At 50.4% G+C, this 27,177-nt stretch overlaps 1 protein-coding gene and 1 non-coding gene across 2 annotated transcripts in view; one reads left to right on the top strand and one right to left on the bottom strand.

Annotated features, from left to right (window-relative positions):
- FGD5 (FYVE, RhoGEF and PH domain containing 5) overlaps nucleotides 1-23,382 on the top strand; it is a 166,159-nt gene extending 142,777 nt beyond the window's left edge. Inside the window, exons 13-23 of the mRNA XM_022562752.3 lie at nucleotides 1,869-1,940; nucleotides 3,465-3,533; nucleotides 7,269-7,352; nucleotides 8,844-8,923; nucleotides 11,157-11,256; nucleotides 11,573-11,710; nucleotides 12,729-12,858; nucleotides 13,604-13,734; nucleotides 16,260-16,388; nucleotides 21,178-21,332; nucleotides 22,175-23,382. Of these exons, the coding sequence (XP_022418460.3) occupies nucleotides 1,869-1,940; nucleotides 3,465-3,533; nucleotides 7,269-7,352; nucleotides 8,844-8,923; nucleotides 11,157-11,256; nucleotides 11,573-11,710; nucleotides 12,729-12,858; nucleotides 13,604-13,734; nucleotides 16,260-16,388; nucleotides 21,178-21,332; nucleotides 22,175-22,211 (1,125 nt within the window). The 3' untranslated portion in view covers nucleotides 22,212-23,382. The remainder of the gene's footprint in view (nucleotides 1-1,868; nucleotides 1,941-3,464; nucleotides 3,534-7,268; nucleotides 7,353-8,843; nucleotides 8,924-11,156; nucleotides 11,257-11,572; nucleotides 11,711-12,728; nucleotides 12,859-13,603; nucleotides 13,735-16,259; nucleotides 16,389-21,177; nucleotides 21,333-22,174) is intronic.
- LOC115801559 (U6 spliceosomal RNA) lies at nucleotides 20,257-20,362 on the bottom strand. The gene has a single exon (XR_004021866.1). It is a non-coding gene; the product is annotated as a U6 spliceosomal RNA (small nuclear RNA).
- Nucleotides 23,383-27,177: the final 3,795 nt, after the last annotated feature.

Here is a 27,177-nt window from a genome sequence, read left to right as displayed (position 1 = left end):
CATGCCATTCATGTCGAGGGTGGGAGTTGCATCAATCCGGTCAGTAGTTGTGCTGGGTTTAGGTTTTGTTGTCACCATCCTCGCCTTCAGAGCCCCACAGACTTCACGCTCCTCCAGGAGGGGGCTGCCGTTACCTGATGCTGTGTGTTGGGCCTGAGGTGCTGGAGAGTTTTTCTCATGTTCCTGCTCCATCTTTGGAGATCTCTTTGTTCTTGCCCCTTCCCCTTCTCAGGGGTAGACCACTGTTTCCTGTTACTCAGTGCTAGGCTCATAGGTCACAGCTCTCCTGGACAAGCCTCAGTCTTAAGTAGGGCCTGTGAGCCAGGCTCTCTCAGCATTCCTGCCCCTCCTCTGCACGGTGGCAAAACTCAGCTGTGTGTCTGTGGCGGGTCTTTGACAGGTTTCTGCTTTGTGTTGGTGCACAATCCTGGGCCTGAGAGGTTACCCACCTCTTCTTGGAACAGGTATCTTTTGCTTCTGCCCTTTCCCCAGAAGCAGTGGGCGGCTCTTTGCCTGGGCTCTGGGAGTGGGAGGGTTGCCCCACCTCCCCCAGTGGCTGAAGGGTTTTGTACCAGAGAGGGGCCTGTGGAAGTGGGCAGGGTTTTATTCCAGCCCCCAGTGGTAGCCTGCTTGCCTTCACCACCAAGAGGGGGTTCTCTCTGGCCCCAGTCTTCCTAGTAATTACCTGGCAGAAACTCCTGGAAAAGAGCTTTCAAGTGACTGCAGATGCCCCTTGTGTCTGGGGCTCCCTCTTATTCTGAGCTGTCCCACCAGCCCACACCTGACCTTTAAGAATCTATCAACATTTTAGCTGCTTTCTTCTCACCTTTTTTATGCCGACCACCTCCTCCCCATGTGTTGCCAAAGGCAGAATAGCTCATTCCTCTTGTGTTTCCATGGTGGGGCTGTGGTCCGTCTTTGGGACTCAGTTCACCCAGTGGCCTTGGGACCCCACCTCTCGCATAGGCATAAGAAGAGTTATGCTTTTGCAGACGATATGGCTTTTTCTCCCTGTTAGGTTGGGGACATGGTTTCCTTGCAGCTCCTACATGATAAGCAGAAGTGGAACAGCTTATATATATTTCTAATGGGTAGGATTTTATGCCCTAAACTGGGGATAGTGTCAAGGCCTGAAATTCAAGACAGTTTCTCTACACACAATTTTCACCTTGTTCATTGGCTTTAGAAACAACCCTGCAAAAGGTTAAGGGGCATGTGCCCCATGGGTTAGGTGCTTGTGCCCCATGGGTTAGGTGCTTGTCATTTCTAATTTTACGGTATGCTGTGCATAGGCCTGGGGGCATGTCACCTTACGTATTGTGGATTCCCAGTGAGGGACCGACAGGGAGCTCCGGGCACACTTGTTTTTCTTGAGGGAGTACAGAACATTTCCTCCACAGGTGCTACGGTTTTTTGGTTGTTCTCTCTCAGGCCCTGCCCACCCCCCGCCCCACCAAAGGGCGCAAGCCCACAGAGCCAGTCCGGCCTTGGGCATCTGGCACCTCTGGGTATTGAGGTCTGGATGCTCCAGGCGTTACGGGGGACACAGGCTAGAGTAGGAGCAGAGGCCGGGAGACAAACAGGTATCGGATGGCACAGCGAGGCCACGTGACCATCTCCATGGCGTGCAGAAAGACGGCAGTGTCAGACCCCAGGCCCAGAGAGACTAGCCTGCTTGTAGGCAGTCCACACAGGTGGCATCCTGCAGACCCAGTCTCAACTCCTGGTCCTGCCACCGACAGGAGGTCAGATTGGGATCAAGTCCCTTCTGGGCTGCATTTCCTCCTTTGAAGTGGAAACAATGCCACTCCTTACAGAGGAGATGAGGCGTCCTGACCATCTCCCCCTCGCCCTGCTCCCGCCCGCAGGAAAACCTACAGAAGCTGGTCCACATTGAGCACAGCGTTCGGGGCCAAGGGGATCTCCTCCAGCCAGGAAGGGTGAGTGCCACCACCGCTGCCAAGGGCAAGGGCAAGGGCAAGGGGCAGCCAGGCAGGCAGGCGAGGCCTTGATAAGCCCCATTGTTCAGCTGGGCTGGCCCCAGGCAGGCCTGGCTGCAGGTGCCTTTCACCCAGGAGGGTGGGGGGGAGGGCAAGGGCTCTGCTGGGCTCCCCAGGCCCCCCAGCTGCCTCCCCTGGGGTTTTCCGCTCTCAGGGCCTTTAAAGAAACAGTGCCATTTGGGTTCCGTGTCCTTCTGAGAAAAAGAGACACCAGTATTCTTAGTTTAGTCCAGTTGCTGGGAAATCAGGGAAACCATCTCTCAGGAACCCCAACAAAGCATTTTAAAAGGAACATTTTTGGGGATTCCCCTGGTGGCGCAGTGGTTAAGAATCCGCCTGCCAATGCAGGGGACACGGGTTCAAACCCGGGTCTGGGAAGATGCCACGTGCCACGGAGCAACTAAGCCTGTGCGCCACAACTACTGAGCCTGCGCTCTAGAGCCCGCAAGCCACAACTACTGAGCCTGCGTGCTGCAACTACTGAAGCCCGTGCACCTAGAGCCCATGCTCTGCAACAACAGAAGCCACTGCAGTGAGAAGCCCGTGCACCACAACAAAGAGTAGCCCCCGCTCGCCGCAACTAGAGAAAGCCCGTGCACAGCAGAGAAGACCCAGTGCAGATAAAAATAAATAAATAAATTTAGAAATAACATTTTTTAAGAGACAAATTTACCCACTTTTAAGCTCCCAAATGGAAAACGTAAAACTCAGCTCAAGGGTTTCCCTGGTGGCGCAGTGATTGAGAGTCCGCCTGCCGATGCAGGGGAGGCGGGTTCGTGCCCCGGTCCGGGAAGATCCCACATGCCGCGGAGCGGCTGGGCCCGTGAGCCATGGCCGCTGAGCCTGCGCGTCCGGAGCCTGTGCTCCGCAAGGAGAGGCCACAACAGTGAGAGGCCCGTGTACTGCCAAAAAAAAAAAAAAAAACCTCAGCTAAAGAATAGTCAAAAATGTGTTTATTACCTATTCCAGTCCATGAAGGACAAAGAACAAAGGAATGAGAGATTGCACTTAGGTGTAAAATCACACCTAATGTTTTGGCCCGAGTCATCAGTTTAGTGAATATTTATTAAACATCTATTTGTATCCTCCATAATTGAGGGGGCTGTAGCAACTGTTCACAGGTCTTCAGCCATTTTATCAAACTTTCAAAGGCTCTGTTCCAACTGGACCCCTTGTGGTAGCGAACCAGCAAGCGAGTTATTGTCTGGACCACTCTGTGGCCAGAACGGTGTCTGGGGTTGGTGTAATTCAAGGTGGATGCTCCTGAAAGGCCAGGTGCCTGTCCCCAGAGCTGCTCCACCAAACACGGAGCACGTCTCCTAAGCTGGGAATTCTCCCACGAGTTGCTCTCTGGTACTCTGGGAGGCGCCGTAATTTGTTTCCCACTAAAGGGCCTCCCCCACCCTTCTCCAGGACATAGGGGGGTGTCAGCCTGACCACAGAGGTCTGCTTCTCTCCCCACAGGAGTTTCTGAAAGAAGGGACACTGATGAAAGTAACAGGGAAAAACAGACGCCCCCGACACCTGTTTCTGGTAAGTACCTGGCCCCCATCCAGGCCCCAGGACTGTCAAGTTCTGTAAAGTGTTCTGGGGCAGTACTCAAGGACAGCTGCAAGCAAAGGGGAGACTAGACCAGAGCCTAATCCTTAGGGTGCGGATCATTCTGAATAGCCGAGCTTTCCAGAAAGCTGAGGGCTTTACAACCCATCCCTAATGTATTACTTGAACGATTTTGAGGGGAATGTTGCCAAAATTTAATTACCCAGGTGCCCATCCTAAAACCAAGAAGTTCTTAAACTGGGAATAGCTGTTCAACTGCCTTATCTAACAAGCGAGAAAACTGAGATCCAGAAAGGAGGGTTGACTTGGCCGGATCTACCCGCAGGTCGGTGGCAGAGGTCCAGAAGGGAACCAGGGTTCTGACCCAAGCCCAGCCCTTTCTCCACTGTGCACGGGATGGGATATACGTAACGTTTTTGATGATTTACCGCCACAGTCTGGAACACCAGGGAATGTCCAGGCCTGGGGTATAGTAACATCAACCTCAGTGGCTACTGAGCTACAAGCAGCTCTTTGCCCCAGTCCTGAGACCCGGCCCACGCCCCCCCGCCCCGCAAGTAGTTTTGCCTTTTAAGTTCTTCTCTCTGCTGGATGTAATTTTTCTCTCTGCTCCTTCGCCGTTAGCTGTCATCTCTTGTTACTGTCAGTTGTGGCTGCCCTAACAGCCTCCTTACATTTTGTCACAATCGTGTGCAGAGTAAAAGGAGAGAGGCTCTGAGTCAGTGTGTAGGAACAGGCTGACAAAGAAAGGGCATTGGAGGAGTGGGAACAGCATGGGAAAACGTAGAGGCGGGAGGAGCGTGGTGTGTCTGGAGGACCACTGTGAGTCTCGTGGAGTCATTGGCTGCAGATGGGGTCTTCCACTCATGAGCTGGGTCTACACCAGGCCTCAGATAGACCCTCTGCCACTTGGGGACTGAATTCCAGAGAGGGCTCATGGTCCAGAGCAGGGGAATCCTGAACCTGACCGAAGCGGCACGTCTGCGGCTGCCCATCAGGGTTTTGGGACCCTCTGTGGCACGTGTCCCGAGGCCCCAGCCCAACCTCAGTGGGTCACTCCACTCCTCATAGAGCACAAGGGGCGCCGAGCTTAGAGGCTCTTCTCCCTCTGTTCCCTACTCGCAGCCACCTGTCACCTCCCATGAGAACCCCTCCCTCTGGCTGGCTGGTGCTGCAGTGCAAGGCAGGCAGCGTGGTCCTGGACCACTCATAGAGCCCTGGGTGCTCGTGGCGTTGCCATGGCAGCAGGGGCTGCAGGGGCAGCCGCAGGAAGGCTGGAACTGCTTTGGTAGTGACACAGGAGGGTTCCCCAGGGTGGGCGGGGTGTGGCCACCACCAACACACTACCCTGCACACACTTGGAGGCACCCTCATTTACTCGTGACCCTGGCTCTGCCACTGATGAGCTTTGTGATCCTGGGAGGTTGTCTAGCCAGTGTGTGCCTCGGTTTCTCCCTCTGTGAAATGGGGATGATAATAACAGCGCCTGCCTGAGGGAATTGCTGGGGGGTGAATTGAGATCATTCCGGGGGCTTAGCCCAGCACCTGGCCTGCCCAGGAGTGCATGTGGAATGGCCAGTAGTTCTTGTCAGTGTTAGAAGAACAGAGCCAGAAGGGGCTTTGAAGGTTCCTCTGACCCAGGGTCGGCCTGCTGCCTGTTTTGTTCAGAAAGCTCTATTGGAACGCAGCCTCACGCATTCTTTTATGATTGTCGGTGGCTGCTTTTAGGCTGTAGCAGCTGAGTTGAGCAGATGCGACAGAGACCATCTGGCCCACAAAAACTGAAATATTCACTATCTAGCCTTTTACGAAAAAAATTGCCAACCCTGGTCTATTCCAACTCTGTTTAGACAGTGAGGCCCAGAGAGAGGAGGGTTTGCCTGAGGTCACACAGCAGCTCAGTGCCCAGGCCGGGTCTCCCGCACCACCCTGGCCAGAAGCGCCAGGAGAGCTGGTGGCAGGAAAACTCACCCATTCTGTCCCCTCAGCAGACTCTGTCTGCAGGGAGAAGAGTGTAAATCCTGAGTTCTTGCTCCATTTCAGACCCTGACATGCCTTGTCCTGTTCTATCCTCAGGACACCCCTAGTCTGCCTTGGCTCCCACGCATAGGGGCTCACTGGGGGCCACTCTCAATGTTTGTAGTGATGTGGGGGTGGGGATGTCCTCCGCTTGGCAGGTGAGGAGGCTGAGGCTCAGAGAGGGCAACGGCTTGTCCAGATTCACAGAGCTGCTGCAGAGCAGGGTCAGGACTGACGGCCCACAGCCCCACCCAGAGCGTGACATCGGCTCTTCAAGCTGTAAACTTTTAGCCAAACAGAAGCACTCTCTCCGGAGGAGAAGTGACTTTCCTTATGTTTCTTCATCTCTGCCCTTCTTCGGGGCAGGAAGCTTCAGTTGTTCATTCAACAAATATTAATTGAGCACCTACTGCGTTGCTGGAGGTACGGCGGTGAATAGAACACACCAGCTCCCTGTCCCCAAGGAGCTTCCCCCTTCCCTCCCTTCCTTCCTTCACTTTGCTTGGTAGAGGCTTAATTAATTAATTTTAAATATTTATTTTTTTGGCTGTGTTGGGTCTTAGTTGCGATACGTGGGATCTTTGTTGCGGCATGCGTGATCTTCCATTGTGGCGTGCGGGCTTCTCTCTAGTTGTGCGGGCTTCTTTCTAGTTGAGGCGCGTGGGCTCAGTAGTTGTGGCACACGGGCTTAGTTGCCCCACGGCATGTGGGATCTTAGTTCCCCGAACAGGGGTTGAACCTGTGCCCCCTGCATTGGAAGGTGGATTCTTTACCACTGGACCACCAGGGAAGTCCCTGAGGCTTAATTTAATATAGAGTTAAAGGCATCAGTTTTAAGTGTACGTGTTAGTATGTGTTGACAATTGTATATCATCGTGTGACCAGCACCTGGGTCAAGGTACAGACCATATCCAGCCCCCAGAAAGTTGCCCTGTGCCCCTTGTCAGGCACCTTCCCCCACCCCACCCCAGGCAACCCCTGGCCTTGTTTCCATCAGTATAGATTAGTTTTGCCTGCTCTGGAGCTTCATATAAATGTTATGAAGCAGCGTGTACTCCAGAGACTGGCTTCTTTCCCTGGCATGTGTTGGAGGTTGAGCCCTGTCATCAGGCATGTATCTGTCTGCTCTGTGGTTACTGTGTGGCTGTGAGGTGTGGATGAATCACAGTTTCTGTGTCTAGTCACCTGTTGATGGACGTTTGGGTTGTTTTCCTTTGGGGCTGTTATGAATAAGCCTCTAGGAACATTCCCATACCTGACTTTTTTTTTTTTTTTTGCGGTACACGGTCCTCTCACCGCTGCGGCCTCTCCCGCTGCGGAGCACAGGCTCCGGACGTGCAGGCTCAGCGGCCACAGCCCACGGGCCCAGCCGCTCCGCGGCATGTGGGATCCTCCCGGACCAGGGCACTTACCCGTGTCCCCTGCATCGGCAGGCGGACCCCCAACCACTGCGCCACCAGGGAAGCCCCCCATACCTGACTTTTTGTGGGCATCTGCATTTGTTCCTCCTGGGTGTCTATGTCAACGTGGAATTGCGAGGAAGGGTGTCCCGTTTCAGCCCAGAGTGGTTTTGCTCTCCTGTGTGGGTCACGGGGAATGCAAGATGCCTCTGCTCAGTGATGCTCCAGGACACACCCAGCACAGCCTTCTGAGGCCAAGGCATGTCTGATGGGGTTCCCCTCCCCCCAGATGAGTGATGTGCTCCTGTACACGTATCCCCAGAAGGATGGGAAGTACCGGCTGAAGGACGCATTGGCGGTGGCCAGCATGAAGGTAGATACCTGGGGCGGGTGCCCTGGGGTGGGCGGGGGGACCCCAGGGGAGGCGGAGACACAGCCCTGCTTGTGGAGCTCACAGACCAGCGGAGGTGAGGGAGCCTGGGTTGCGAGTTACAGCAGGATTCTGTTGTAGGTAGTCCAGGGAGACTGAGGGTGAGGGAGGCCTCCTGGGCGGGGGAGCTGAGTCCCTTAGAGTGGATAATATTTGGACAAATAGGGAAGGGAGAGAAGGAAGGGGTCCTAGGAGGAGGGAAATGCATAAGGAAAGGCTTGGAGGGAGGAAACAAGCAGGTGTTTTTTTTCAATTGTGGTAAAATATGCATAATATAAATTCACCATTTTTAAGTGTACAATTTGACAGCATCAAGTACATCCATGTTGTTGTACTGCCACTGCCACCATCCACCCCAGAACTCTTTTCATCTTTCCAGTGTGAAGCTCTGTCCCCATTAAACACTAATTCCCCATCCCCCCTCCCCTAGGCGCTGGGAGCCACCATTCTACTCTCTTGTCTCTGTGAATTTAGCTACTCTGGGGACCTCATATAAGTGGAATCATATGTGATGTTTGTCCTTTTGTGACTGGCCTACTTCTCTGAGCATAATGTCCTCAAGGCTCATCCATGTGGTGGTAGCAAGTGTCAGAACCTCCTTCCTTTTTAAGGCTGAACAATACTCCATCGTATGTGTAGGCCACAGTTTGTGTGCCCATCATCCATCCATGGACACTTGGGTTGCCTACACCTTTTGGCTGCTGTGAATCATGTACATGGGAGTGCAAATACCTATTTGAGTGGCAGGTATTTCTTAAATGTGAGAGAGATGCCAGCCCAGCTGGACATTCTCATGGGTGAGCTTGGAGAGCAGGGAAGGTGACACAGCTGTGACCTCACTTGCTGTAACTTAGGTTCCGAATACGGGGCTGGTTGGGAGCTGATGGGGATTCTCAATGAGCAGGAAGTTTCAGGAAGTTAATTCCAGCCCAGCGTGGGGACAGGGTCAGAGAGGCGAGCACTCAAGTGGGGGAATTGGGTGTGGGCTGTCATTTGGGAGGGCGGAGGGACGGGAGGGAACGTGCTGTAGGGGCCCTGCAGGGGCTTTCCCGCTCCTGAGGCTCCTAACCTGGAGAAGGGGAAGGGAAGCACCTCGTTCAGCTGGGAGGCGGCTTCCCTTTTTGAACCAAAGCTTCTGCTCAGGAGTCTGTGACAGAGGCCGTGAGGGAGGGTGGCCACTGGACAGGTACTTGTCCAGAACGATGGGTTCTAAGAGGGATGCTCGTAGCCTTCCTGGGTGTGGGCTGGTGGCCACAGAGTTGGAGTCGGCAGCCGAGCCCTCAGTGCATGCGTGCACGCACACACAAACACACACACACCCCATCTTCCACGTAAGAAAGGTTTGCCCTTTACAGTGAGGAAACTCAGGCTCAGAGTGGGGCAGTGGCAGGACCCCTCCCGCCCCCATCCTGAGGGGCCGCTTTTGGTTTCCAGGTCAGCCGCCCTGTGATGGAGAAAGTGCCCTATGCCCTGAAGATCGAGACTTCCGAGTCCTGCCTGACCCTGTCTGCAAGGTAGGAGGAGGGGAGAGGAGGGACGGTCTGGGGCAGAAGGGGCAGGATTTTGCTGGTGGGAACATTTGGAATAACAGGTGCTGGAAGTGTTGTCATTTTTATTTCGGTACCCTTTTGGGTAAAGGACTTTCGTCTTTTCATTATTTCTTGTCCTTTTTGGGATCACAGACCTCTTGGAGAATCTGGTAAAACTATGGCTTCTCTCCCCAGAAAAAAAAATGAGCATACACCTAAAACTTTACATAGAATCTCAGGGGTTTCCAGAGCCCGTTGCTTAAATATAAAAATAACTCATCGTTGTAAAACCCTAAGGATTATTGGGTCTTTGCAGCAGTAAGAAAAGTTACAGCCAATGAAAAGTGCGTAGTGCACCTTAGTTTACAAAATGGTCTGCGTTTAGGCTTCCAGGTCTGGAGAGCAAGAGAAAAATAAGGAGTGAGCATTCATCATTTTACTTTCCCTGTTTGGGGGTAAGGCCTTTCTATCAGAGATGGCTGTTTTCTTTAGGCCCTCGAGCTCTGCCCCGGGGACCCCTCCTCGCTGGCTTCTGGCAGAGAAAGGGCTCCCCCCTCCCTCTTTCGGGGCAACGCCAGGTCAAGCCGGGGTGCAGAGGGGGGGCTCAGAAACCAGGGAGCGGGGGCTCCTGCCAGGGGCCTCTCTGGGCAGAGTAGGGGTACAGAGTTCCCCAGGTTGGAGTGTCTTCCCTCCCAGCCAGCGTGTGACCCGGGCGGCAGCAGGTCCCTTTGTGGGCGTGGTTCTGGGTGTGGGATGGGACTTCCGGCCTGACGCACACGCTCTGTCATAGATGCGCTTTCCCGTCCTCAGTGCCCAGTCCTGTGCTGAGGATACAAACTGTCTAAGCCTTGATTTGCTCAGCAGAGCCCACTTTACGAGTTGGAAAGTTATGACCTAGCAGAGCATAACTGCTGTAATAGTAGTGATGACAAAGGTGACATACACTGGGCACCTGCCAGGTGTCAGGCGCTTCCTTGGATCCTCAGCACCACCCTTGGAGGTGGGGCCTGCAGCTCCTCCCATGTGCAGGGAGTTGAGGCCTAGAGAGGGGTTCCACATCCATGTGAGGCAGAACTGGTGTTCAAACGCAGGACTGTGTGAGCCAGAGCACTTCTCCACTACTATCTACTGCCTGAGGGGGGAAAAGTAGCCTTGGAAATTCTAAGGAGTGACCCCTCCATCTGGGGAAGTGAGGGAAGGCTTCCTGGAGGAGGTGATGTCTGGGTGGGTTTCCATGGCCTCTCCTCTCCTTATCTCTAGGTAAAATCAGGGGCATGAGGAGGCCCAGGGTGTGGTTTCATTTTGCCCAACCGTGAAGTGAGGGTAGTGACAGGCCACGCTTAGCCCTTCAGGTGGGGCTGCCTGTCTCTCCTAGGCAGAGGCACTGCCCTTTGGCCAGTGGCCTCAAGGAGCCACTGTCACTGTCAGGCCAGTCACCTTCCTGCTAGCCCCAGATACTTCATGCTGAAGCTTCCAGGGGACTCATGCATCTCCTTTTAGGGATGTGGCATCTGGCTGCCCACCACCCTCCCTCCCAGGCCAAACTGGTCCCTTCTTCTAGTTTGAGTCCGCACACTTAGTACGGGGTGGGAATAACATCTAGGGGGCTCTGTGAGAATTTCCACCCTGAAGCTTCTCTGGGGCAGCTCAGGCCAGGTGTGGCTCTCACCACTCAGGAGACCCCGCCAGGCTCGGAGCAGGGATGGGAAGTCTTCGTTTTGGATGAGTGAGTGGGGAGTTATGTGGGAAACTGAGGAGGAAGATGGAGAGAGTGGGACGGTGACCGTTGCCAGCATTTATCCACCCACCCTCGCAGTGGTACCCGGCCCTCAGCCCCCTGCCAGCCTGCCCCCCTAAAGTGTGGGACCCCTTGCTTTTGCACGGTGCTGTGTCCTCGACAGAGTCCTCCACACCACACGTGTCATTTGGTCCCTACAACAGCCCTGGGAATTAGAGGAGCAGTGTTGGATGTTCCCTTGTTACGGGCAGAGCCCGAATACAAGTAACGTTTGGGGCCGCCTGCTCGGAAGCAGAGGTGCTGCGGTGCAAGCCTTGGCCCGTCTGGCAGGTGGCTGGGCTGGCCAGTGGGGTTTCAGGCATGGGGGAGAGAGGCTCTGGTGTGGGGGAGGGGCGGGGGCCACTAGGACGTGGTCCACCCCCAGAGGGCGGAAGGCAGAGCCCTCGTGCACCCCTCGCTCACTCCAGCTCATGCCCACAGCTCCTGTGCAGAGAGGGACGAGTGGCACAGCTGTCTGAGCAGAGCCCTCCCTGAGGACTCCAAGGCCCAGGCTCTGGCTGCCTTCCAGCATAGCGTGGAGGTGAGCGGGGTTTCTGGGGCACCCGTCTCACAGACCTGGGTTTCCCTGGGGCCCCTGCACACCCACGAGGCCTCGCATCTCCTTCCATCAGGGCCCTGGGTCCTCCCCGTGCCCGGCTCAGGATAATCACTGTGCACCCCAGAGCCTGGCATCTACGGCTCCGTTTGTAACCGAGGTCAGCTCCCTGGGGGTTGCAGGGGAGCCTGTAGAAGAGGAGTCCACCCCGCCCACACACGTGCACACCCCGTACGGGGTAGGGGGGCGCCCATCCAGTTGGTCTCCTGACCCCACTGCTTGCCCGATTCCGCTGTTCCAGATACGGGAGAGGCTGGGGGTCAGCCTGGGGGAGAGGCCCCCGACCCTAGTGCCTGTCACACACGTGATGATGTGCATGAACTGTGGCTGTGACTTCTCCCTCACCCTGAGGCGCCACCACTGCCACGCCTGCGGCAAGGTGAGTCCCCGTCGGGGGCCGTGGGCGTGGCGGCGGCGTCGGGTGGGGACCGGTGGGCGTCCAGCAACTGCTGCGTGTCGGGCCCAGAGTGGGGCATGTTCACACCAACCCTGTGAAGTTAATTCCCCTTTTACTGATACCCTCCCACCAGGACTCCAGATCTCAGGCCCATCCCACTACACCAGCAAGCTCTCAGAAGGGAGTCGTAGCGGATGTGGTGGTTTTCCTGGGATGAAAAGCATCCTGTCACGGTTAAGGGCACGGGCTCATCAGAAAAACAGATCAGCTTACAGCATGGTGATAGTTAGCCAAAGTGTAGTGTATATTTGAAAGTTGTAAGAGAGTAGATCTTCAAAGTTCTCATGCAAGAAAAGAAAATTGTAACTGTATGTGGTAGATGGATGCTAGCTGGACATTGTGGTGAGCATTTCATCATACAGTCTCCCTTGATATCCACAGGGGGTTGGTTCTAGGATCCTAGGATCCCCGTGGCTACCAAAATCCGAGGATGCTCAAGCCCCTTATGTAAAATGGTGTAGTAGTTGCATATAACCTACGCACATCCTCCCGTATACTTTAAATCATCTCTAGATCGCTTATAAAATGCCTAATACAGTGTAAATGCTATGTGAATAGTTACAAACATAGCATGAATTCCGTGAAAACAGTGGCCAGCACACGGCAAATTCACATTTTGCTTTTGAAATTTTCTGGAATATTTCTAATATTTTTGATCCACAGTTGGTTGAATCCGTGGATATGGAACCCACAGACATGGAGGGCCCACTGTATATATGTATATTGAATCATTACATTGTACACCTGAAACTAAAATAATGTTATGTATTTTAGAAATTTTTAGAAAAGAAAAACAGATAAGCACCTGCACAGAAACATAATTACTGTGCTCAGAGCACGGGGCCCTGGAGGAGGTGGGAGCGAGCAGGCAGGGGGCGCGGACGCGTCACTGTGCGCGTGCTGGGAGGGTGAGACCCTCTGACACGCATCACCCCACCAGATCGTCTGCCGGAACTGCTCAAGGAACAAGTACCCTCTGAAGTACCTCAAGGACCGCATGGCCAAGGTGTGTGACGGCTGCTACGGGGAGCTGAAGAAGAGGGGCGGGGACATCCCAGGCCTGATGAGAGGTACCGGGGACCACCCTCCCTTTCTTCCCCACGTGGCTTCTCCCAACCACCTTCCTGGGGAGGCTCTGAACAAAAGCAGCCCTCAAGGAGGAAACCATTTCCGCAAACGTTGGTTCTGTAGAAAGTGCATAGGTGCACCCAGGGGAAGGGTTCCATGGACAGCTAAGTTTGGGAAATGCTGGGTCCACGCGTCTGTGGCGAGGACGGTTGGCCGGCGCTCACGTCTGCTCTGCGTAGCGGCCCTCTCTGCAGGCCTGTGTTCCGTGGGGCCTTTTTGCAATAAGGATGACAAGATGGAGAGCAGAGGCGTCATGGTCGCGGAAGGGCTGAGGGTCCTCCAGTAAAGGAGCCCGAGGCAGCTGAGCTGGCCCGTGAGAGCCCGTGTGCAGGGGACAGGCTTCAGCAGAGCAGGGTCAGCTGGAAGGAAAGCAAGTGGATCCTGGGCCTAAAACCAGACTCCCCCCTCCCCCACCCCCCGGGGCCACCTGAGGCCATCGGAGAGGACAGCCCAGCCTCATGGAGACTTGGAGAAGAGGGGCTAGCCAGCACTCAGGGAAGGCCTGCCCCCAGCCCCACCTTTGTGTTAGCAGAGGGGCCTGTGCCCGTCTTTCTGGTCACACTGAACCGCCCCAGTGAGGCTGGGTCCCATCTTGGGAGGGACGGGAGCTCAGATTTCACAGACACGTGGCTTCTGTGCCCATCCGCGTGGACTCTCACCTCCCTTCCGGCGCTTGTCTTGATGTAGGGCGGCCCGTGAGCATGAGCTTCCCCCTGTCCTCCACCCGCTTCTCGAGTAGCGCCTTCTCATCCGTCTTCCAGAGCATCAACCCCTCAGCCTTCAAGAAGCAGAAGAAAGTCCCTTCGGCACTGACCGAGGTGAGGCAGGTGGAGCTACCTGCATGGGAGGCTGGGGATTGAGACGTTTCTCGGTCCTTCTCAGTGGACAGGGACGGACCCCCCGCCCAAGCCGGACCAGGCTCTTCAGGACAAAGAGGATCCCTAATGGGAGTTGTCCTGACTCACGCTAACAAAGGCAGCCCTGAAGCACAGGCCCGTCTCCTGGGTGACGGAGAAGACACCTGTTGGTTGCAGAGGACAGGAGCCCAAGTGGTTGTAGGTGGTGCTAGGAGACATCTCTCCCATCCTTCTCTGCACCTGTCCCCCCAGCCTAGACCTAGTCCCCAGGGTTACTGCACAGATCGCCCGGGCACTTGGGTCTAAAGCCGTTTGTCCTGGCTCAGGTCTCCCACGTCAGCCCTTCCCTGCCCCCTCCCCCCGCCCCCGAGCTTTGCACCATTCTCTCACCCTGGGGGTCCCACACGGGCTCAGGTGGTGAGCCTCCTAAGGGTCGTGGGGCTCTTTGCAGGAAACCTCAGAATTAGCTAAACTAAATTCCATTCTGGAAACAGGACCAGATTACATGTCTGTATTCTAATCACAGCCACAAACAAATGTGTGCCATGAATATACATGCTGTCGAAAGAAGAGTGATCAGCTGTTTCCCAGTTTTTTCATTAATATTCATTATTGAGTAGCAGGTGGTAATAAAAAAGTGTTAGGGATGCAAATTTTAAATGAGTACAGTTCTGTCCATTAACTTAATTCCTTTTGCATTTTAAAAATCTTGTAAATAACACATGTGATAAAAATTTTTTCACAACACAGAAGACTATATGATAAAAAGTGAGTTTCTCTCCCTCCCCAGACTCCTTCAGTCCCACCCCTCAAAGGTAACCACCATCAAGTTTCTTATGGACCCTTCCAGAAATTTTTGTGCATATACATAATAAAGATAGACGATCATAGGTCCTTTTTTTTACCCAAAAGATGATATACTGGGTCCTCTGTACATTTCTTCCAGTTAATTTATCTTCGATATTATTATTTCACAGTAGTTCATACGCATAAATCTCACACTTCTTGCATTGTGTGGCTGTCTCATCATTTATTTAACTAGTCCCTTTCCACAAATTGAGAAAAGATCACCCTCTCACTCACACTGTGGTATCTGCATGAGCTGAGCTCATAGAACCTGAGTGTTCTGTGGGTGCAGAGTTCGAGAACCGTTCTCAGTCTTTGGGCATCCGGGCACTATGATCCTGGTGCTGTGTGGATCTGCCCCAGCCAGGTTGGCAGTTTTTGCCCAAAGTGACAACCTTTTTGTTATTCAGCGAAGACTACACCGTGGGCTCTGCAGCAGCCCCAGAAGAAATGGGCGCCCGTCCCTCTCCGCCCTCTCCTCTTCCCCCAGGAGCTCCACCTCAGCAGTGAGATCTGCTTCCCATGGGAAGGTCTGCAGGAATGCTGCCTCTGGAGCATCTGTCAGGGAGGGAGACCGCAGAGTCGGTTTCCCTGATGTGTTCTGTACATTCTGCCTTTCTCACTCTGGAGCTGCTCCAGCAGGTCAAGTGTGGGGAGAGAAGTCGAGTCTGGTGTTAGAAGTCCTGGGACCCGGAGAGGGGCAGGTTCCTTTCCTGGTACTTCTCAAAACACCCGGCTGGTTGTAGCTTCCTCTCCCTACACTGAAGTTAGCTGACCTTCAGAACATTTGCTGAGAGATCTGAGTTCTTACCCTCTCTTCAGCTAAGTCAGGATTTGACCTTTGGTAGATCCCTCCATTCCTCTGGGCCTCAGTTTCCCCACCTGTAAAATGAGAAAGATGAAATGATTTCAAAACCTGGCTTTATTGCTCTCATAGTAGGGTGAATATTTATGGAGCACTTACTGTGGGTCAGGCACTGTACCTGACAGGTACCTGTCTTATGTCACTTAATTCCAGTTTTACACTGAGTCTTTGAGGACGTAAGTGGCCTGACATTACCCTTCTAGTAGCTGGTAGAGCCTGTGCTGGAGCCCTAGATTGGTCCTACTCCAAGCCTGTGTTCTTAGCCCCCATATGAAGCCTGTTCAACAGACCACAACCACTACTACTACTACTTAGAGGAGTTAACAAACTCATTAGGCAGGAGATCATAAAACCTTTCAGATAAACAGTACAAAAGGGATCCCCTCTTAAATATAAGAAAGAAATAAGCTGAAAAGTATAAGAATCAATTTTAGAAGGAAGAAACTTTCCCCCCAATATATGCAGTTTTGTAATTTGGGGGCTTGGGGGTTGAGGGCAGGGAACCAGGAATCTGAATCTCCACCAGGGGGCAGCACTCCTGCAGGCAGTTTTTGATTCCTGTGTCTAGGATCCGCAAATCCTGTCAGTAAATCCTGTCTCTCAGACATGGTACAGTTTTGCTGCCTTTGAGGTGCTGGGTGGATCCCGAGATCATCCAAGTCTCAGATTCCAAAGCAGTATAAACACCCTGCCAGCGGGTTCGCAGTGCCATTTTGGCTCTGTGTAAACCGTGTCTGCTACCTGGTGCCCTGACCGCCCTGCTTCCGTCTGCCAGGTGGCCGCCTCCGGAGAGGGCTCCGCCATCAGCGGTTATCTCAGCCGTTGTAAGAAAGGGAAGAGGCACTGGAAGAAGCTCTGGTTTGTCATCAAAGGCAAAGTGCTCTACACCTACATGGCCAGTGAGGTAGTGTGGTTCCTGCTTTCTCTCCTCTCCCGTGAGGGCCTGTGGGTTAAGCTCGTGCCTCAGACTGTCTGTGTGGGGTGTGCACTGCGCCTCACCAGAGGGCGGTGTGAGTCTAGCATCTGGTTCCCACGTCAGTTCCCACGTCGGTCAGGTGTCTACTGAGGGACGCCATGTGGATATGCAGCCACGCGTCCATTTCCAATCTGAGTAATTTACTGTTTCTTTGTGGGGCTAAGACGGTACAGCAGGCAGGCCTGTGCAGCATAGCATTTAGGTGTCACAGCCCCAGCATCCAGGACAAGCTGGCACTCCCTAAAAGAGAGCGCCTTTGTGTTCTCCACTTCAGTTGTTTGAGACAAAATGCAGCAGCTTGGAGGAAGCTACCATACTTGCTTACTATTTATTTATGGTTGCATCAGGTCTTAGTTGCGGCATGCTGGATCTTCATTGCAGCACATGGGCTTCTCTCTAGTTGAGGCGCATGGGCTCAGTAGTTGTGGCGCGCGGGCTTAGTTGCCCCCTGGCATGTGGGATCTTAGTTCCCCAACCAGGGATCGAACTCGCGTCCCCTGCATTGGAAGGTGGATTCTTAACCCCTGGACCACCAGGGAAGTCCCACTTCTTTACTTTTTGTCTGTGCATTTGTCAGGGAACTATATTGCCTCGTGGTAACTCTTCTGCTAAGTAAAACTCAAGTTTATATATATATATATATCTCATAGAACATCTTACATTTACGTCTACTAAAATATCGGAGGGAGGGCCTTGGTCAAGCCGGCTTCTGGAGTAGATAGGTGTGAGCTTGGCTGTACAGCAGGGGGCTCTCTGGTCCTGGCCCAGGCTGAACCTGTGGGATAATGTGAAAGATTTCCGTGTCCAGGCCCCACCATCTGATGGTTTTCACAGGCGAAATCCGCTTTGAAAATGGGACTTAAATGCATTCTGCCCAGCTGCACAGGGTAGGTGCTTTACCCACAAGGATGTGCACATCAGCACAGGGCTGGCCCTTCTCCCCTGACCGCAGATGCTGGCATCCGGGCAGAAGGCACTGCCTTCTTCTGGGCATAAAGCTTCCCTCATGAGGGGCCTGCAGCTGTGCCGGCTGCAGTCAGCCCCATCTTCAGGGATCCCAGAGGCCAGGAGGGATGCAGACACACAGAGGGGACCCACTGTGGGCCTGAGTGACTCGGGCACTGTGTGAGGCAAGCCCTCCCCTGAGGGGGCCTTTCACTTATGGGTCCACAGATGGGGCTCTCCGTGCTGAGGAGAATATGGATGTTTCTGGAACAATCTGAAATGTGCTGCAACCCAGAGCGGCATCTTCCTAAGGAGGCATTCCACAGGACACTCACAGGGGCCCTCTGAGAACTGGGTTCTGAGAGAACCCTGAGTAGACAGTTTGTGGGACTTCCTCACAGTCGTGCTTTTGAGTCTCTAACGAACAACGGCGTGTTGTGGGTCCCCAGGATGTGGAGAGTCCCAAGGTGGCCTGACAGCAGGCCCTTCCTCACAGAGCATCTCATGGAAAACACACTTGGGGAAGAAATACTGGCTTAGACAGATGAACAAAGGCTAGTGATAATTAACCAACCACAAAGAGAGTGGATCCTGTTTAAGAATGGAAAACCCAGAGGCCCCGTGTCCTGAACAACAGTTGTCATGGAAGTGAGAGTGTGGGTTAATTTTAAAAGACGGATTTAAGTATGCTTCCAAAGCCACTTCTTCAGAGAGAGGAACTTGTACAGTTTCTCAATAAGCCTAAACCAATGACAGGACCAAGCTTTCAAATTCCATCAAAGAAAAAAATTTGATAAAATGGATAGCCAGTTTTCACTGTCTACACTACCGTGAGCCCCGTCATGTACCCTGAGGTAACCCAAACCAGATATAACTTGCTGTCAGTAACAGTCCTGGGAGAGAGTGACTATCAGAAATACATAGGAATCTTTTAAATTTTTTCCAATATTTTATTATTTAGTTAATATATTTATTATTATTATGTTTAAAAAATTTCAAACATAAAGAAATGTCGAAGGAATTTTACAGTGAACTGTCTTATAGCCATCAACTAGATTATACAATTAACATTTTATTATACTTCCTTGAACAAATATCTATCTATTCATCTCTCATCCGTCTTACTTTTTGATGCTTTTCAAGTACACTTCCCCCTAAGAGTTCAATATTTCTGTATCTTTTTTTTCTTTTGAGGTACAATTTATGTATAATGAAGTACACAAATCTTAAGGATACTATCTGTTGAGTTTTGACTAATGAATATCCCTGTAAATCCCCACCTCATCCCTATCCCCAGAGGCAACACACTGTTTTGATTTTTTTCCTACCGTATATTAGTTATCTCTTTTAGATCTTCATACAGATGGAATCATGTGTGACTTTTTCCACTCGGCATGTTTTTGAGATTCATTCATGTTGTTGCATTCAGTAGTAGGTCATTTCTTTTATGACTGAGTAGTACTCCGTTTTGTGAATATACCAGTTTGTCCATTCACCAGTTGAAGGACATTTGAGTTGTTTCCAATTTGAGGCGGTTATGAATAAAGCCAATTTAAACTTTTGCATACAGGTTTTTGTGTGAAAATAGGTTTTTATTTCACCTTGGGTGAATACCTAGGATTGGAATTTCTGGATCACAGAAGGGTATATATTTGGCTTCTAAGAAATTAGCAGACATTTTTCCAGAATGGTGTAGCATTTAACAGTCCCTGCAACAGTGTCGGTAAATTTGGGAGTTTTGGTGGTTCCATGTGTTTGTCAGCACTTGGTATTGTCAGTCTTTAATTTAGCCATTCTGGTGAGGGTGTAGTAGTATCTTAATGTGGTTTTAGTTTAGATTTCCCTAGTGACTAATGATATTTTTCGTGTGTCTGTTGGCTATATATATTTTTTTCTTTGAGAAGTGTCTGTTCAGATCTCTTGCCCATTTTTTAGAGTAGATTGTTTGTTATTGAGTTACAGGAATTCTTTCTGTACCTTGGCTACCAGTCTTTTATCAGATAGATGTTTTGTGAATATTCTTTCCCAGTCTGTGGCTTGTCTGTTCATTTTTTTAAATGAATGAATGAATCAATCGATCTTTTGGTGAACAGAAGTTTATAACTTTAATGAGGTCAATTAATGTTTTCTTTTTTGGCTATTGCTTTCATGTCCTAAGAAACTTCCGACTACTGTAAGTCACAAAGTTATTTTCCCCATATTTTCTTTTGAAAACTTTAATGTTTTAGCTTTTACATTTAGGTCTATCTCAAATTAATTTTTGTGTATGGTGTGAGATAGGGGTCAAGGCTCAGTTTTTCCCCTGTGGATATCCAGTTGTTCCAGCACCATTTGTTGAAAAGACTTCCCTTTTCTTATTGGATTATTTTGGTGTCTTTATTAAATATTAAATGACGAAGTGTGGGTCTATTTCTGGGCTCCCTATTCTGTTTTACTGATATATTTACCAAACCTTATGCCAATACCATACTGTCTGTCTTATTACTATAACTTTATATAGTAAGCCTTAAGTCAGGTCATGTAAGTCCTCCAACTTTGTTCTTTTTAGAGGTTTCAGTACAATTTTGAATTTAATTGGTAAGGGTGAGCGTCCTCTTGCTTTGTCTCAATCTTAAGAGAAAAGGATTCACTATTTCGCTCTTAAGTATGATGTTACTGGTAGGTATTTTATAGATGCCCTTGGTCAGATTAAGGAAGTTCCCTTCTATTCCTAGTTTGCTATGAGTTTTTATCATGAATGGGTGTTGAATTTTGTCAAAAGTTTTTTCTGATCTAGCAGTCTTTTTTTTTTTAAACATCTTTATTGGAGTATAGTTGCTTTACAATGGTGTGTTAGTTTCTGCTGTATAATAAAAATATGGAACGTTTCACAAATTTGCGTGTCACCCTGGCTCGGGGGCCATGCTAATCTTCTCTGTATCGTTTCAATTTTAGTATATGTGCTGCCAAAGGAGCACTGATCTAGCAGTCTTTGAAAATTGATTCCCTTTTAGACACAAACTCTACTCCCCCCCCTCCTCCCACAATCATTCTGATATGCTTAACTAATTATATCTCTTTGTTTATGTGTGATTTTATAAAGCTGTATTCTTTATGAACATGTATTTTTACATAAATATGTGTGTATAAAAATATCTTTATCTATATATAAAAAGCTCTTTCTTTTTCCACTAAGCACTGTGATTTTAAGATTCATCTGTGTTCTCTGGGTGCATCTCACTAAATTGTAAGCAGCTCTATAGCACGGACACCCTGAGTGCTCCATATTGAAGCGCTGTGAAAGAGGACCTGGGGGGATGAGTACAGAATACGTTAACGAGGGTAACACTAGAAATCTGAGTCACTGATAAATCGAGTCAGTGGAAAGAATGTGGGGTTTTAGAAAGTGGTCTCGAGTCCAAACACTGGCTCTGCCCCTTACTCGCTGTGTGATCTTGGGGAGTTACTTACCTTCTTTGAGCCTCAGTTTCTTCTTAGAATGGGGGTGACACCTTCTATGATTGGTACGAAGATTAAACAAGATAATGTGAAAGTGAAAGTGCCTGGACCCTAAATGCTGTCACAGAATGTTAAGTTTCTTTTCCTCCTCGTGACTGGTGCTGGCGGGGAAGTGGCAGTGAAGAGTATGTGTGTGATAATTGCACCGTTGCCAGAGATGCCCCACACAGAGGGGCTCGTCATGCATGTTACATTGGAAGCATCAGTGATTGCTAAGCTGCTGAATGGGTATCTTGCCGTGTTTAACATCAGTTTTCCCTTTGCCTCTCTGCAGGACACAGTGGCCTTGGAGAGCATGCCCCTCCTAGGTTTCACCATTGCGCCAGAAAAGGAGGAGGGCAGCAGCGAAGTAGGACCTATTTTTCACCTTTACCACAAGAAAACCGTATTTTATAGCTTCAAAGCAGAGGATACCAATTCGGCTCAGAGGTACCAAAATAACTAGTCGTGCGTTTCCTTGCCTCTCTCTCACAAGGGAACGAGCTGTCGCCCTGGGCTTTGGCTTCTGTTCTTCTCCATGCATCCTGTCCTTTCAAGTCCCCTCGGGCCACAGCAGAACAGCAGATTTAAATTCACAGGCAGACCTCAGACATGTTGCGGGTTCGGTTCCAGACCCCCGCAGTGAAGCGAATGTTGAAGCAAAGCGAGTCACAAACTTTTTGGTTGGCCAGTGCGTAAAAGTTATGTTTATACTGTAGTCTGCTACCTCTGCAATAGCATTACGTCTAAAAAAAATGTACATACCTTGATTTGAAAAAACTTTACTGCTAAAATATGCTAACCATCATCCGAGCCTTCAACAAGTCATGATGTTTTTCTAATAGTGACATCAAAGATCACTGGTCACAGGTCACCATAACAAATACAGTAACAATGGAAAAGTTTGGAATATTGTGAGAACTGCCAAAATATGATACAGAGACACAGACTGAGCAAATACTGTTGGAAAAATGGTGCTGCTAGACCTGCTGGACATAGGGTTTCCACAAACCTTCAATTTATAGAAAATGCAGTATCTCCGAGCACAGTAAAGCAAAGCACAATAAAACGAGGTCTGCCTGTATCATGACTCATTCATACAGGTGTGCATTGATTCAGCAACCTTTGCACTGTACTCTAGGCGTTTTGCTAAATGCTAGGGAAACAAATATAGTAGGACACGGTTGCTGACTTCAGGCTAATAATAACATAGTCTCATCATTCATGGGTTCCGTGACCAGGGTTCCAGGCAGAGCCTCAACACCAAGTGTCCCCTCTCTTCTGCGTTGCAGGTGGATCGAAGCCATGGAAGATGCGAGTGTGTTATAGCAGTTATCAAGCACGTGGACTCAGAGTACACTCTTAGGTTGATGCGTGGACCCTTCCAGAAGCCAATCTGTGTCTCCACTCATCTGGACACACATCTCGATTCAGCATGGGGCCTGACCTTGTTTGCTGTAACCCCTCTCTCACACCTTCACAAGTGGAACCCTTAAGGGATATTTATGGACCTTTTCTGTCTTCGTGTTTTCCACCCCCGCCCCAGGCATAAACTATTTCCTTTTCCAGTAGTGAGTTAAAATTTAGTAACATGAAGACGTGGAAACCAATAGAGAAGTACATTTTAGAAATGCAAGCTTTTTAGTAGAAACAAGCTTTTACAATTTTTACTCCTGGTAAACATGATGACCTTTCACGTTGTTGATGTCAGTGCCTCAGGTGAAATGAGAAACAACCAGCAAATAACAGCTACTCTCATCAAAAGCACTTTATTGTTTTACTGAGCAACAACCTCCAGTTTTATTTTTTTCCAAGGGATTTGATTTACTTAAGTAAATGGTAGATGGAGTCCTGTGGACTAATTTGCCACCAGCACTGGCTGTGGCGCAAGGAGGCGACACCAGGAGGGTCTCCCTTACCACTGAGGGTGCAGGGCCACGTGGCACTGGAGCACAAGGGGAGGACTCTCTCCTCCAAGTGCCCGCCCACTCGACCTGCAGACCGACAGGGCTTCCGAAAGGAGATATTCCGTCCTCCCCACGGCGGTCCCAACACCAGAGTAGTGCGGGAAACTCCGCTGCTGGCAGATCCAGCCCCCGCCCCCGGAGGTCACTGCAGACACTCCGAAGAGACGGGTCTGCTTTAATTTATTGTGTGCCTTCCTGAGTTTACCCCGCACAAGCTGACGTCGTTACACTTGTGAGAACTGTTCTTGTTTTCGACACGGTGATGCTTCTGCTGTATTCCTGAAGCCTTGAAAGAGACAAAAGGAGAGAAAACAAGATGCAATCAGAAGGTGAATTCGTGGTCTTGGCCAGTGGCTCTGGACACAGTGAGGGAGCACAGAAATAGTGGCTTGAAGATCCTCTCTGGGCGCCTGGGGCTCAGTCACCTCCCCGCTGATGACTGCTGCTCACGATGCTGGACGTGTTTTTACATAAAGCAGAGTGGTGGGGGGACTCCTTGTTACTCTCATCGAAATAAAAAACCATCATCACACTTTCTGATGTCCTGTCCCCATCTTCCTGCTGCCCTGTCCCCTAAAACAGGCATTTGCTGACAAACATTTTGTAAAAAGTACCATCTCCAGGAGTTATTTACATTAAATATTTTTAGGGGAATTTTTTTTTCTAGTTTGCAGTTCTTTTAAAATGTTTGGTTAAACATTTAATGATTCAAACTAAGTGATTAGAGAGGCCTTCTTATTAATTTTTGAGGACTTTCATTTTCATCATCAGACATATTGAAATGGGCCTTCTAGACCCTTTGAGCCTTTAGAAAGCACAACAAGACTTCATTCAGCACAAGGAAGTGGGCGCTTCTCCAACCTGCCCATGCCACTGCCCATTGTCAGTTTCTGAGCTCCGGGTAGAATTATGTCTGGAAGTCATCTGGAAGGCCTCTTTTACTGTATAACATCCTACTTCTGATACTCCGTAAAGAAGATGTGATAGGGCTTTTATTCTCAGTGAATAGTTAACCCTGAGAAAAACACCCGGGTTGTAGCTAAAACATACTGGTTGGGTTTTGTCAAAGGAAGTAGCCACAGAGGTCCTGCACAGCTCGCGTGTGACTGGGTGAGGATCTGCCTGGTCACCTGGGCCTTGTTTTCACCTGGCCTCCCCATGGTTCTGCGTGGACTCATTTCATCCGATTTCTACTGGTTGATTTGGTTCATTGTCCCTCCCCTGCCCTTCTCTCTGGCCAGCTCGTCTTACATGTTCATGTCACCGTCTGTCCACTGGGTGAGCCCAGAGTAACTCGGGCCCAGAGGCTGGAGGAGCGGCTGCCCAAGGCCCCAGGATACCTGCTCTCCCCAGGCACAGGGAAGCCCCTGGGCACATCCCCAGCGGAGGCTGTGTTTCTAGAGAAGAAGCTGTGCTGTGGCTTAGAAACCAGAACACACTCCAGGAGCCCTGAGCCCCGGTGCCTTCACCTGTCACCCGGAGACCCTTCCAGCTTCCCAAAGAGATCAGGGGACACAGCGCACACTGGGCGTTTGTAGAAGTGGACCGAAGGCTGTGACACTGGAAAGCAGGTAGCACTTACTTTACACTCTGGTGGTTTCACAGCTTTCCTGAGACTGGATGTGTCTCTCCAGTCTGGACTGGTCCTCATAAGCAGGAAGAACTCTGTTCGTTGTCACTAATGCAGAGCACACTGGAACATGGTAGTGACCCAGGACCCTGATTGAGCTCCTGGGTCCTAATAAGTCTTCTATTAATACATGTCAGAAATATACTCTGAGTTGTTCTGCTGAGGCTGACAGATTCCCTGACCACGCGTTCTCTTTTGGATGCAGCCTGGGCAGGTGAGGCGTGAGGGGCTGATGCACAGGTGGTGTGCTGGTGTGCACCGACCCTGACGGCCCTGCTGTAGCCCCAGAATCAGGTCCGAGTCCTTTTCCCATCTAGTCCAGCCTCTCGTTTGATTGACAGTATAAATGGCATCACTGAACACTGAGGCCCTACGTGGGGACTGAGGCCACCTGGGGTGGGAGTGGTAGGAGCTGATGGAACCCGAGTTTCTTTTATTTTCCTTTTTAAAAAAAATTAATTTATTTTTATTTTTGGCTGCGTTGGGTCTTTGCTGTTGTGCGCGGGCTTTTCTCTAGTTGTGGCGAACGGGGGCTACTCTTCGTTGCGGTGCGTGGGCTTCTCATTGGGTGGCTTCTCTTGTTGCAGAGCACGGGCTCTAGGCGCGTGGGTCAGTAGTTGTGGCATGAGGGCTCAGTAGTTGTGGCTCGCAGGCTCTAGAGTGCAGGCTCGGTAGTTGTGGCGCGCGGGCTTAGATGTTCCGTGGCATGTGGGATCTTCCCAGACCAGGGCTCGAATCCGTGTCCCGTGCATTGGCAGGCGGATTCTTAACCACTGCGCCACCAGGGAAGCCCCCGAGTTTCTTTCCGCTGTGGGGCAAAGTCAACCACATGCTGGAATATTCTTCCCTTCACGGATTCAGCCTGTGATATGCGGCTGCTGTGAGCAGGGAGACTTCTGTGCTTCCACGTATTAAGTGTCAGTCAAGAGGACAAATGTATCCACACTAAGACGTCTGTTTCCAATAGCAAGTAAAGGGAAACCAACCTCACACTGGTTTAGACAGTTAGGAAATCAGCTCAACAAGAAGTGGGAAAGCAGGGCAGGTTCAGGGCTAGACAGTATCCCCCAAGCTCCAAGCTCTTTGGGTTACTGACCTGTCATCCATTGTCAGCTTGATTCCAGGGCTGGTTCCCAAGAGGCTGACCGGTGAGCGCCCCCAGTGATGGGAGCTACCGCTGGCCTATTCACAGCCCCCAAGGAGGGGGCCCAGCTCCCTGTAGCTTCTTCTTAGAAGCACCCAGAAGACCCTTCACACGGCTCCAGGACCACACTTACTGAGCTGTCACTGCCAAGGGCACCACTATGACTGGCAGAGACCAGTCAGCTGGGGGAGAGGGAGCTGGTGGAGGCGGCTGGGGGGATTCACCCATGGTGGCCACTCTCTGGACCACATCTTCTGGAAAGAAGACTATGGTTTGGATTAGTGTAGTGCACGGGCTGTGCCTTGCCATGGATTTGGGGGATGTTCTGTGATAGAGTAACTTACACAGCCATCATTGGGGCATCTATTATATATTTGCTGAATATTACTGTAAGTGGCATTGGGGAGGCTGGTTTGATGTTATTGGTACTTTAAGCCCCTAATAAACACAATTATTAAATCAGCAGCCAAACAGCACTGATCTCTCATGGGCTCGTAGAAGACCTTTGTGTGATTAACAACAAATGATAGCAAACATCTCGGCACGAAGGGCTCTAAGCACCTTAACCCCGCTCCTCCATTTAATTCTCCCAAGGACCTGTTGAGGTGAGTTGTTTTTCTATTATTATCCCCATTTTGCAGATGAGGAAACTGGGGAATAGAAATGTTAGGTCGCTTGCCCGGGGTCACACACTCACAATTGGCAAACCCATGCTTGTAACTGCTCCCCTGTGGTGCCTCCCTCGAATGTGTGTGAGCTGATACTCAGGGCAATTTTCTGACACTTGCAACATGAAGTCCCTCCTAAAATCAACAGAAATCTCTAACTGCCCAGGACCAATCAGTAGGACCTTTTTTCCAACGGTATAACAAACACAGTGTTGAGTCAGAGAAAAATTGTGCATTTTCTTCTCCAAGCAGAATCCTTAGATGTTGTCACGTAAGGTACCATCCATGTACATAATCCAGTGTTTTCGATATACTAATTGCGACAATGAATGCAGTTCTGTTTTTCTGCAATCATATGCACAAGATTTACCTCAACTTAAAATGGGGATCTGGATATTTAAAACCCAAAGTACACATGCTTTAAAAATAATTTAACATCTCACATTTCTAGGGTTATTCAATAATTGACATGTTAGAATGCATACTCAAATATGAGGGATTTTTAAGGTAAGTAACCTTGGGGATTCAGCACATCTCTCTCACTTACATAATGGAATAGCTTAGAATTCCTATGATGGATTTATAAATAATAACCTAAAAATTGATCAATTACTTGCTATTCTCAAACCCTTTATGAATTTACGTCCTGTGGTGAAAAGACAAGCCCGAAGGTTATAGTTAACACGTGTCCTATAAGAATGGACAAGAAGTCTTATTTTGGGAAGGAAGCCATCATATCCTTGCCACACCAGTTCCAAGGGGAAGAGAGCACGTGTTCACAGAACACTTCTGTGTCCTGGGGGGTTGCACCCCCAAGGGAAGGGGGCTATTTCCAGAAGTGAAATCAAGCCAGTGCAAGCAACGCACAGCCCGGGGTGTGTTGGTC

Source organism: Delphinapterus leucas, chromosome 10, assembly GCF_059928025.1.
Source record: "Delphinapterus leucas isolate spDelLeu-1000000601 "Yukka" chromosome 10, BTC_Dleu_Yukka2, whole genome shotgun sequence".
In the NCBI taxonomy this organism is placed as follows: domain Eukaryota; kingdom Metazoa; phylum Chordata; class Mammalia; order Artiodactyla; family Monodontidae; genus Delphinapterus; species Delphinapterus leucas.
This window is presented reverse-complemented; position numbering and strand designations above follow the sequence as displayed.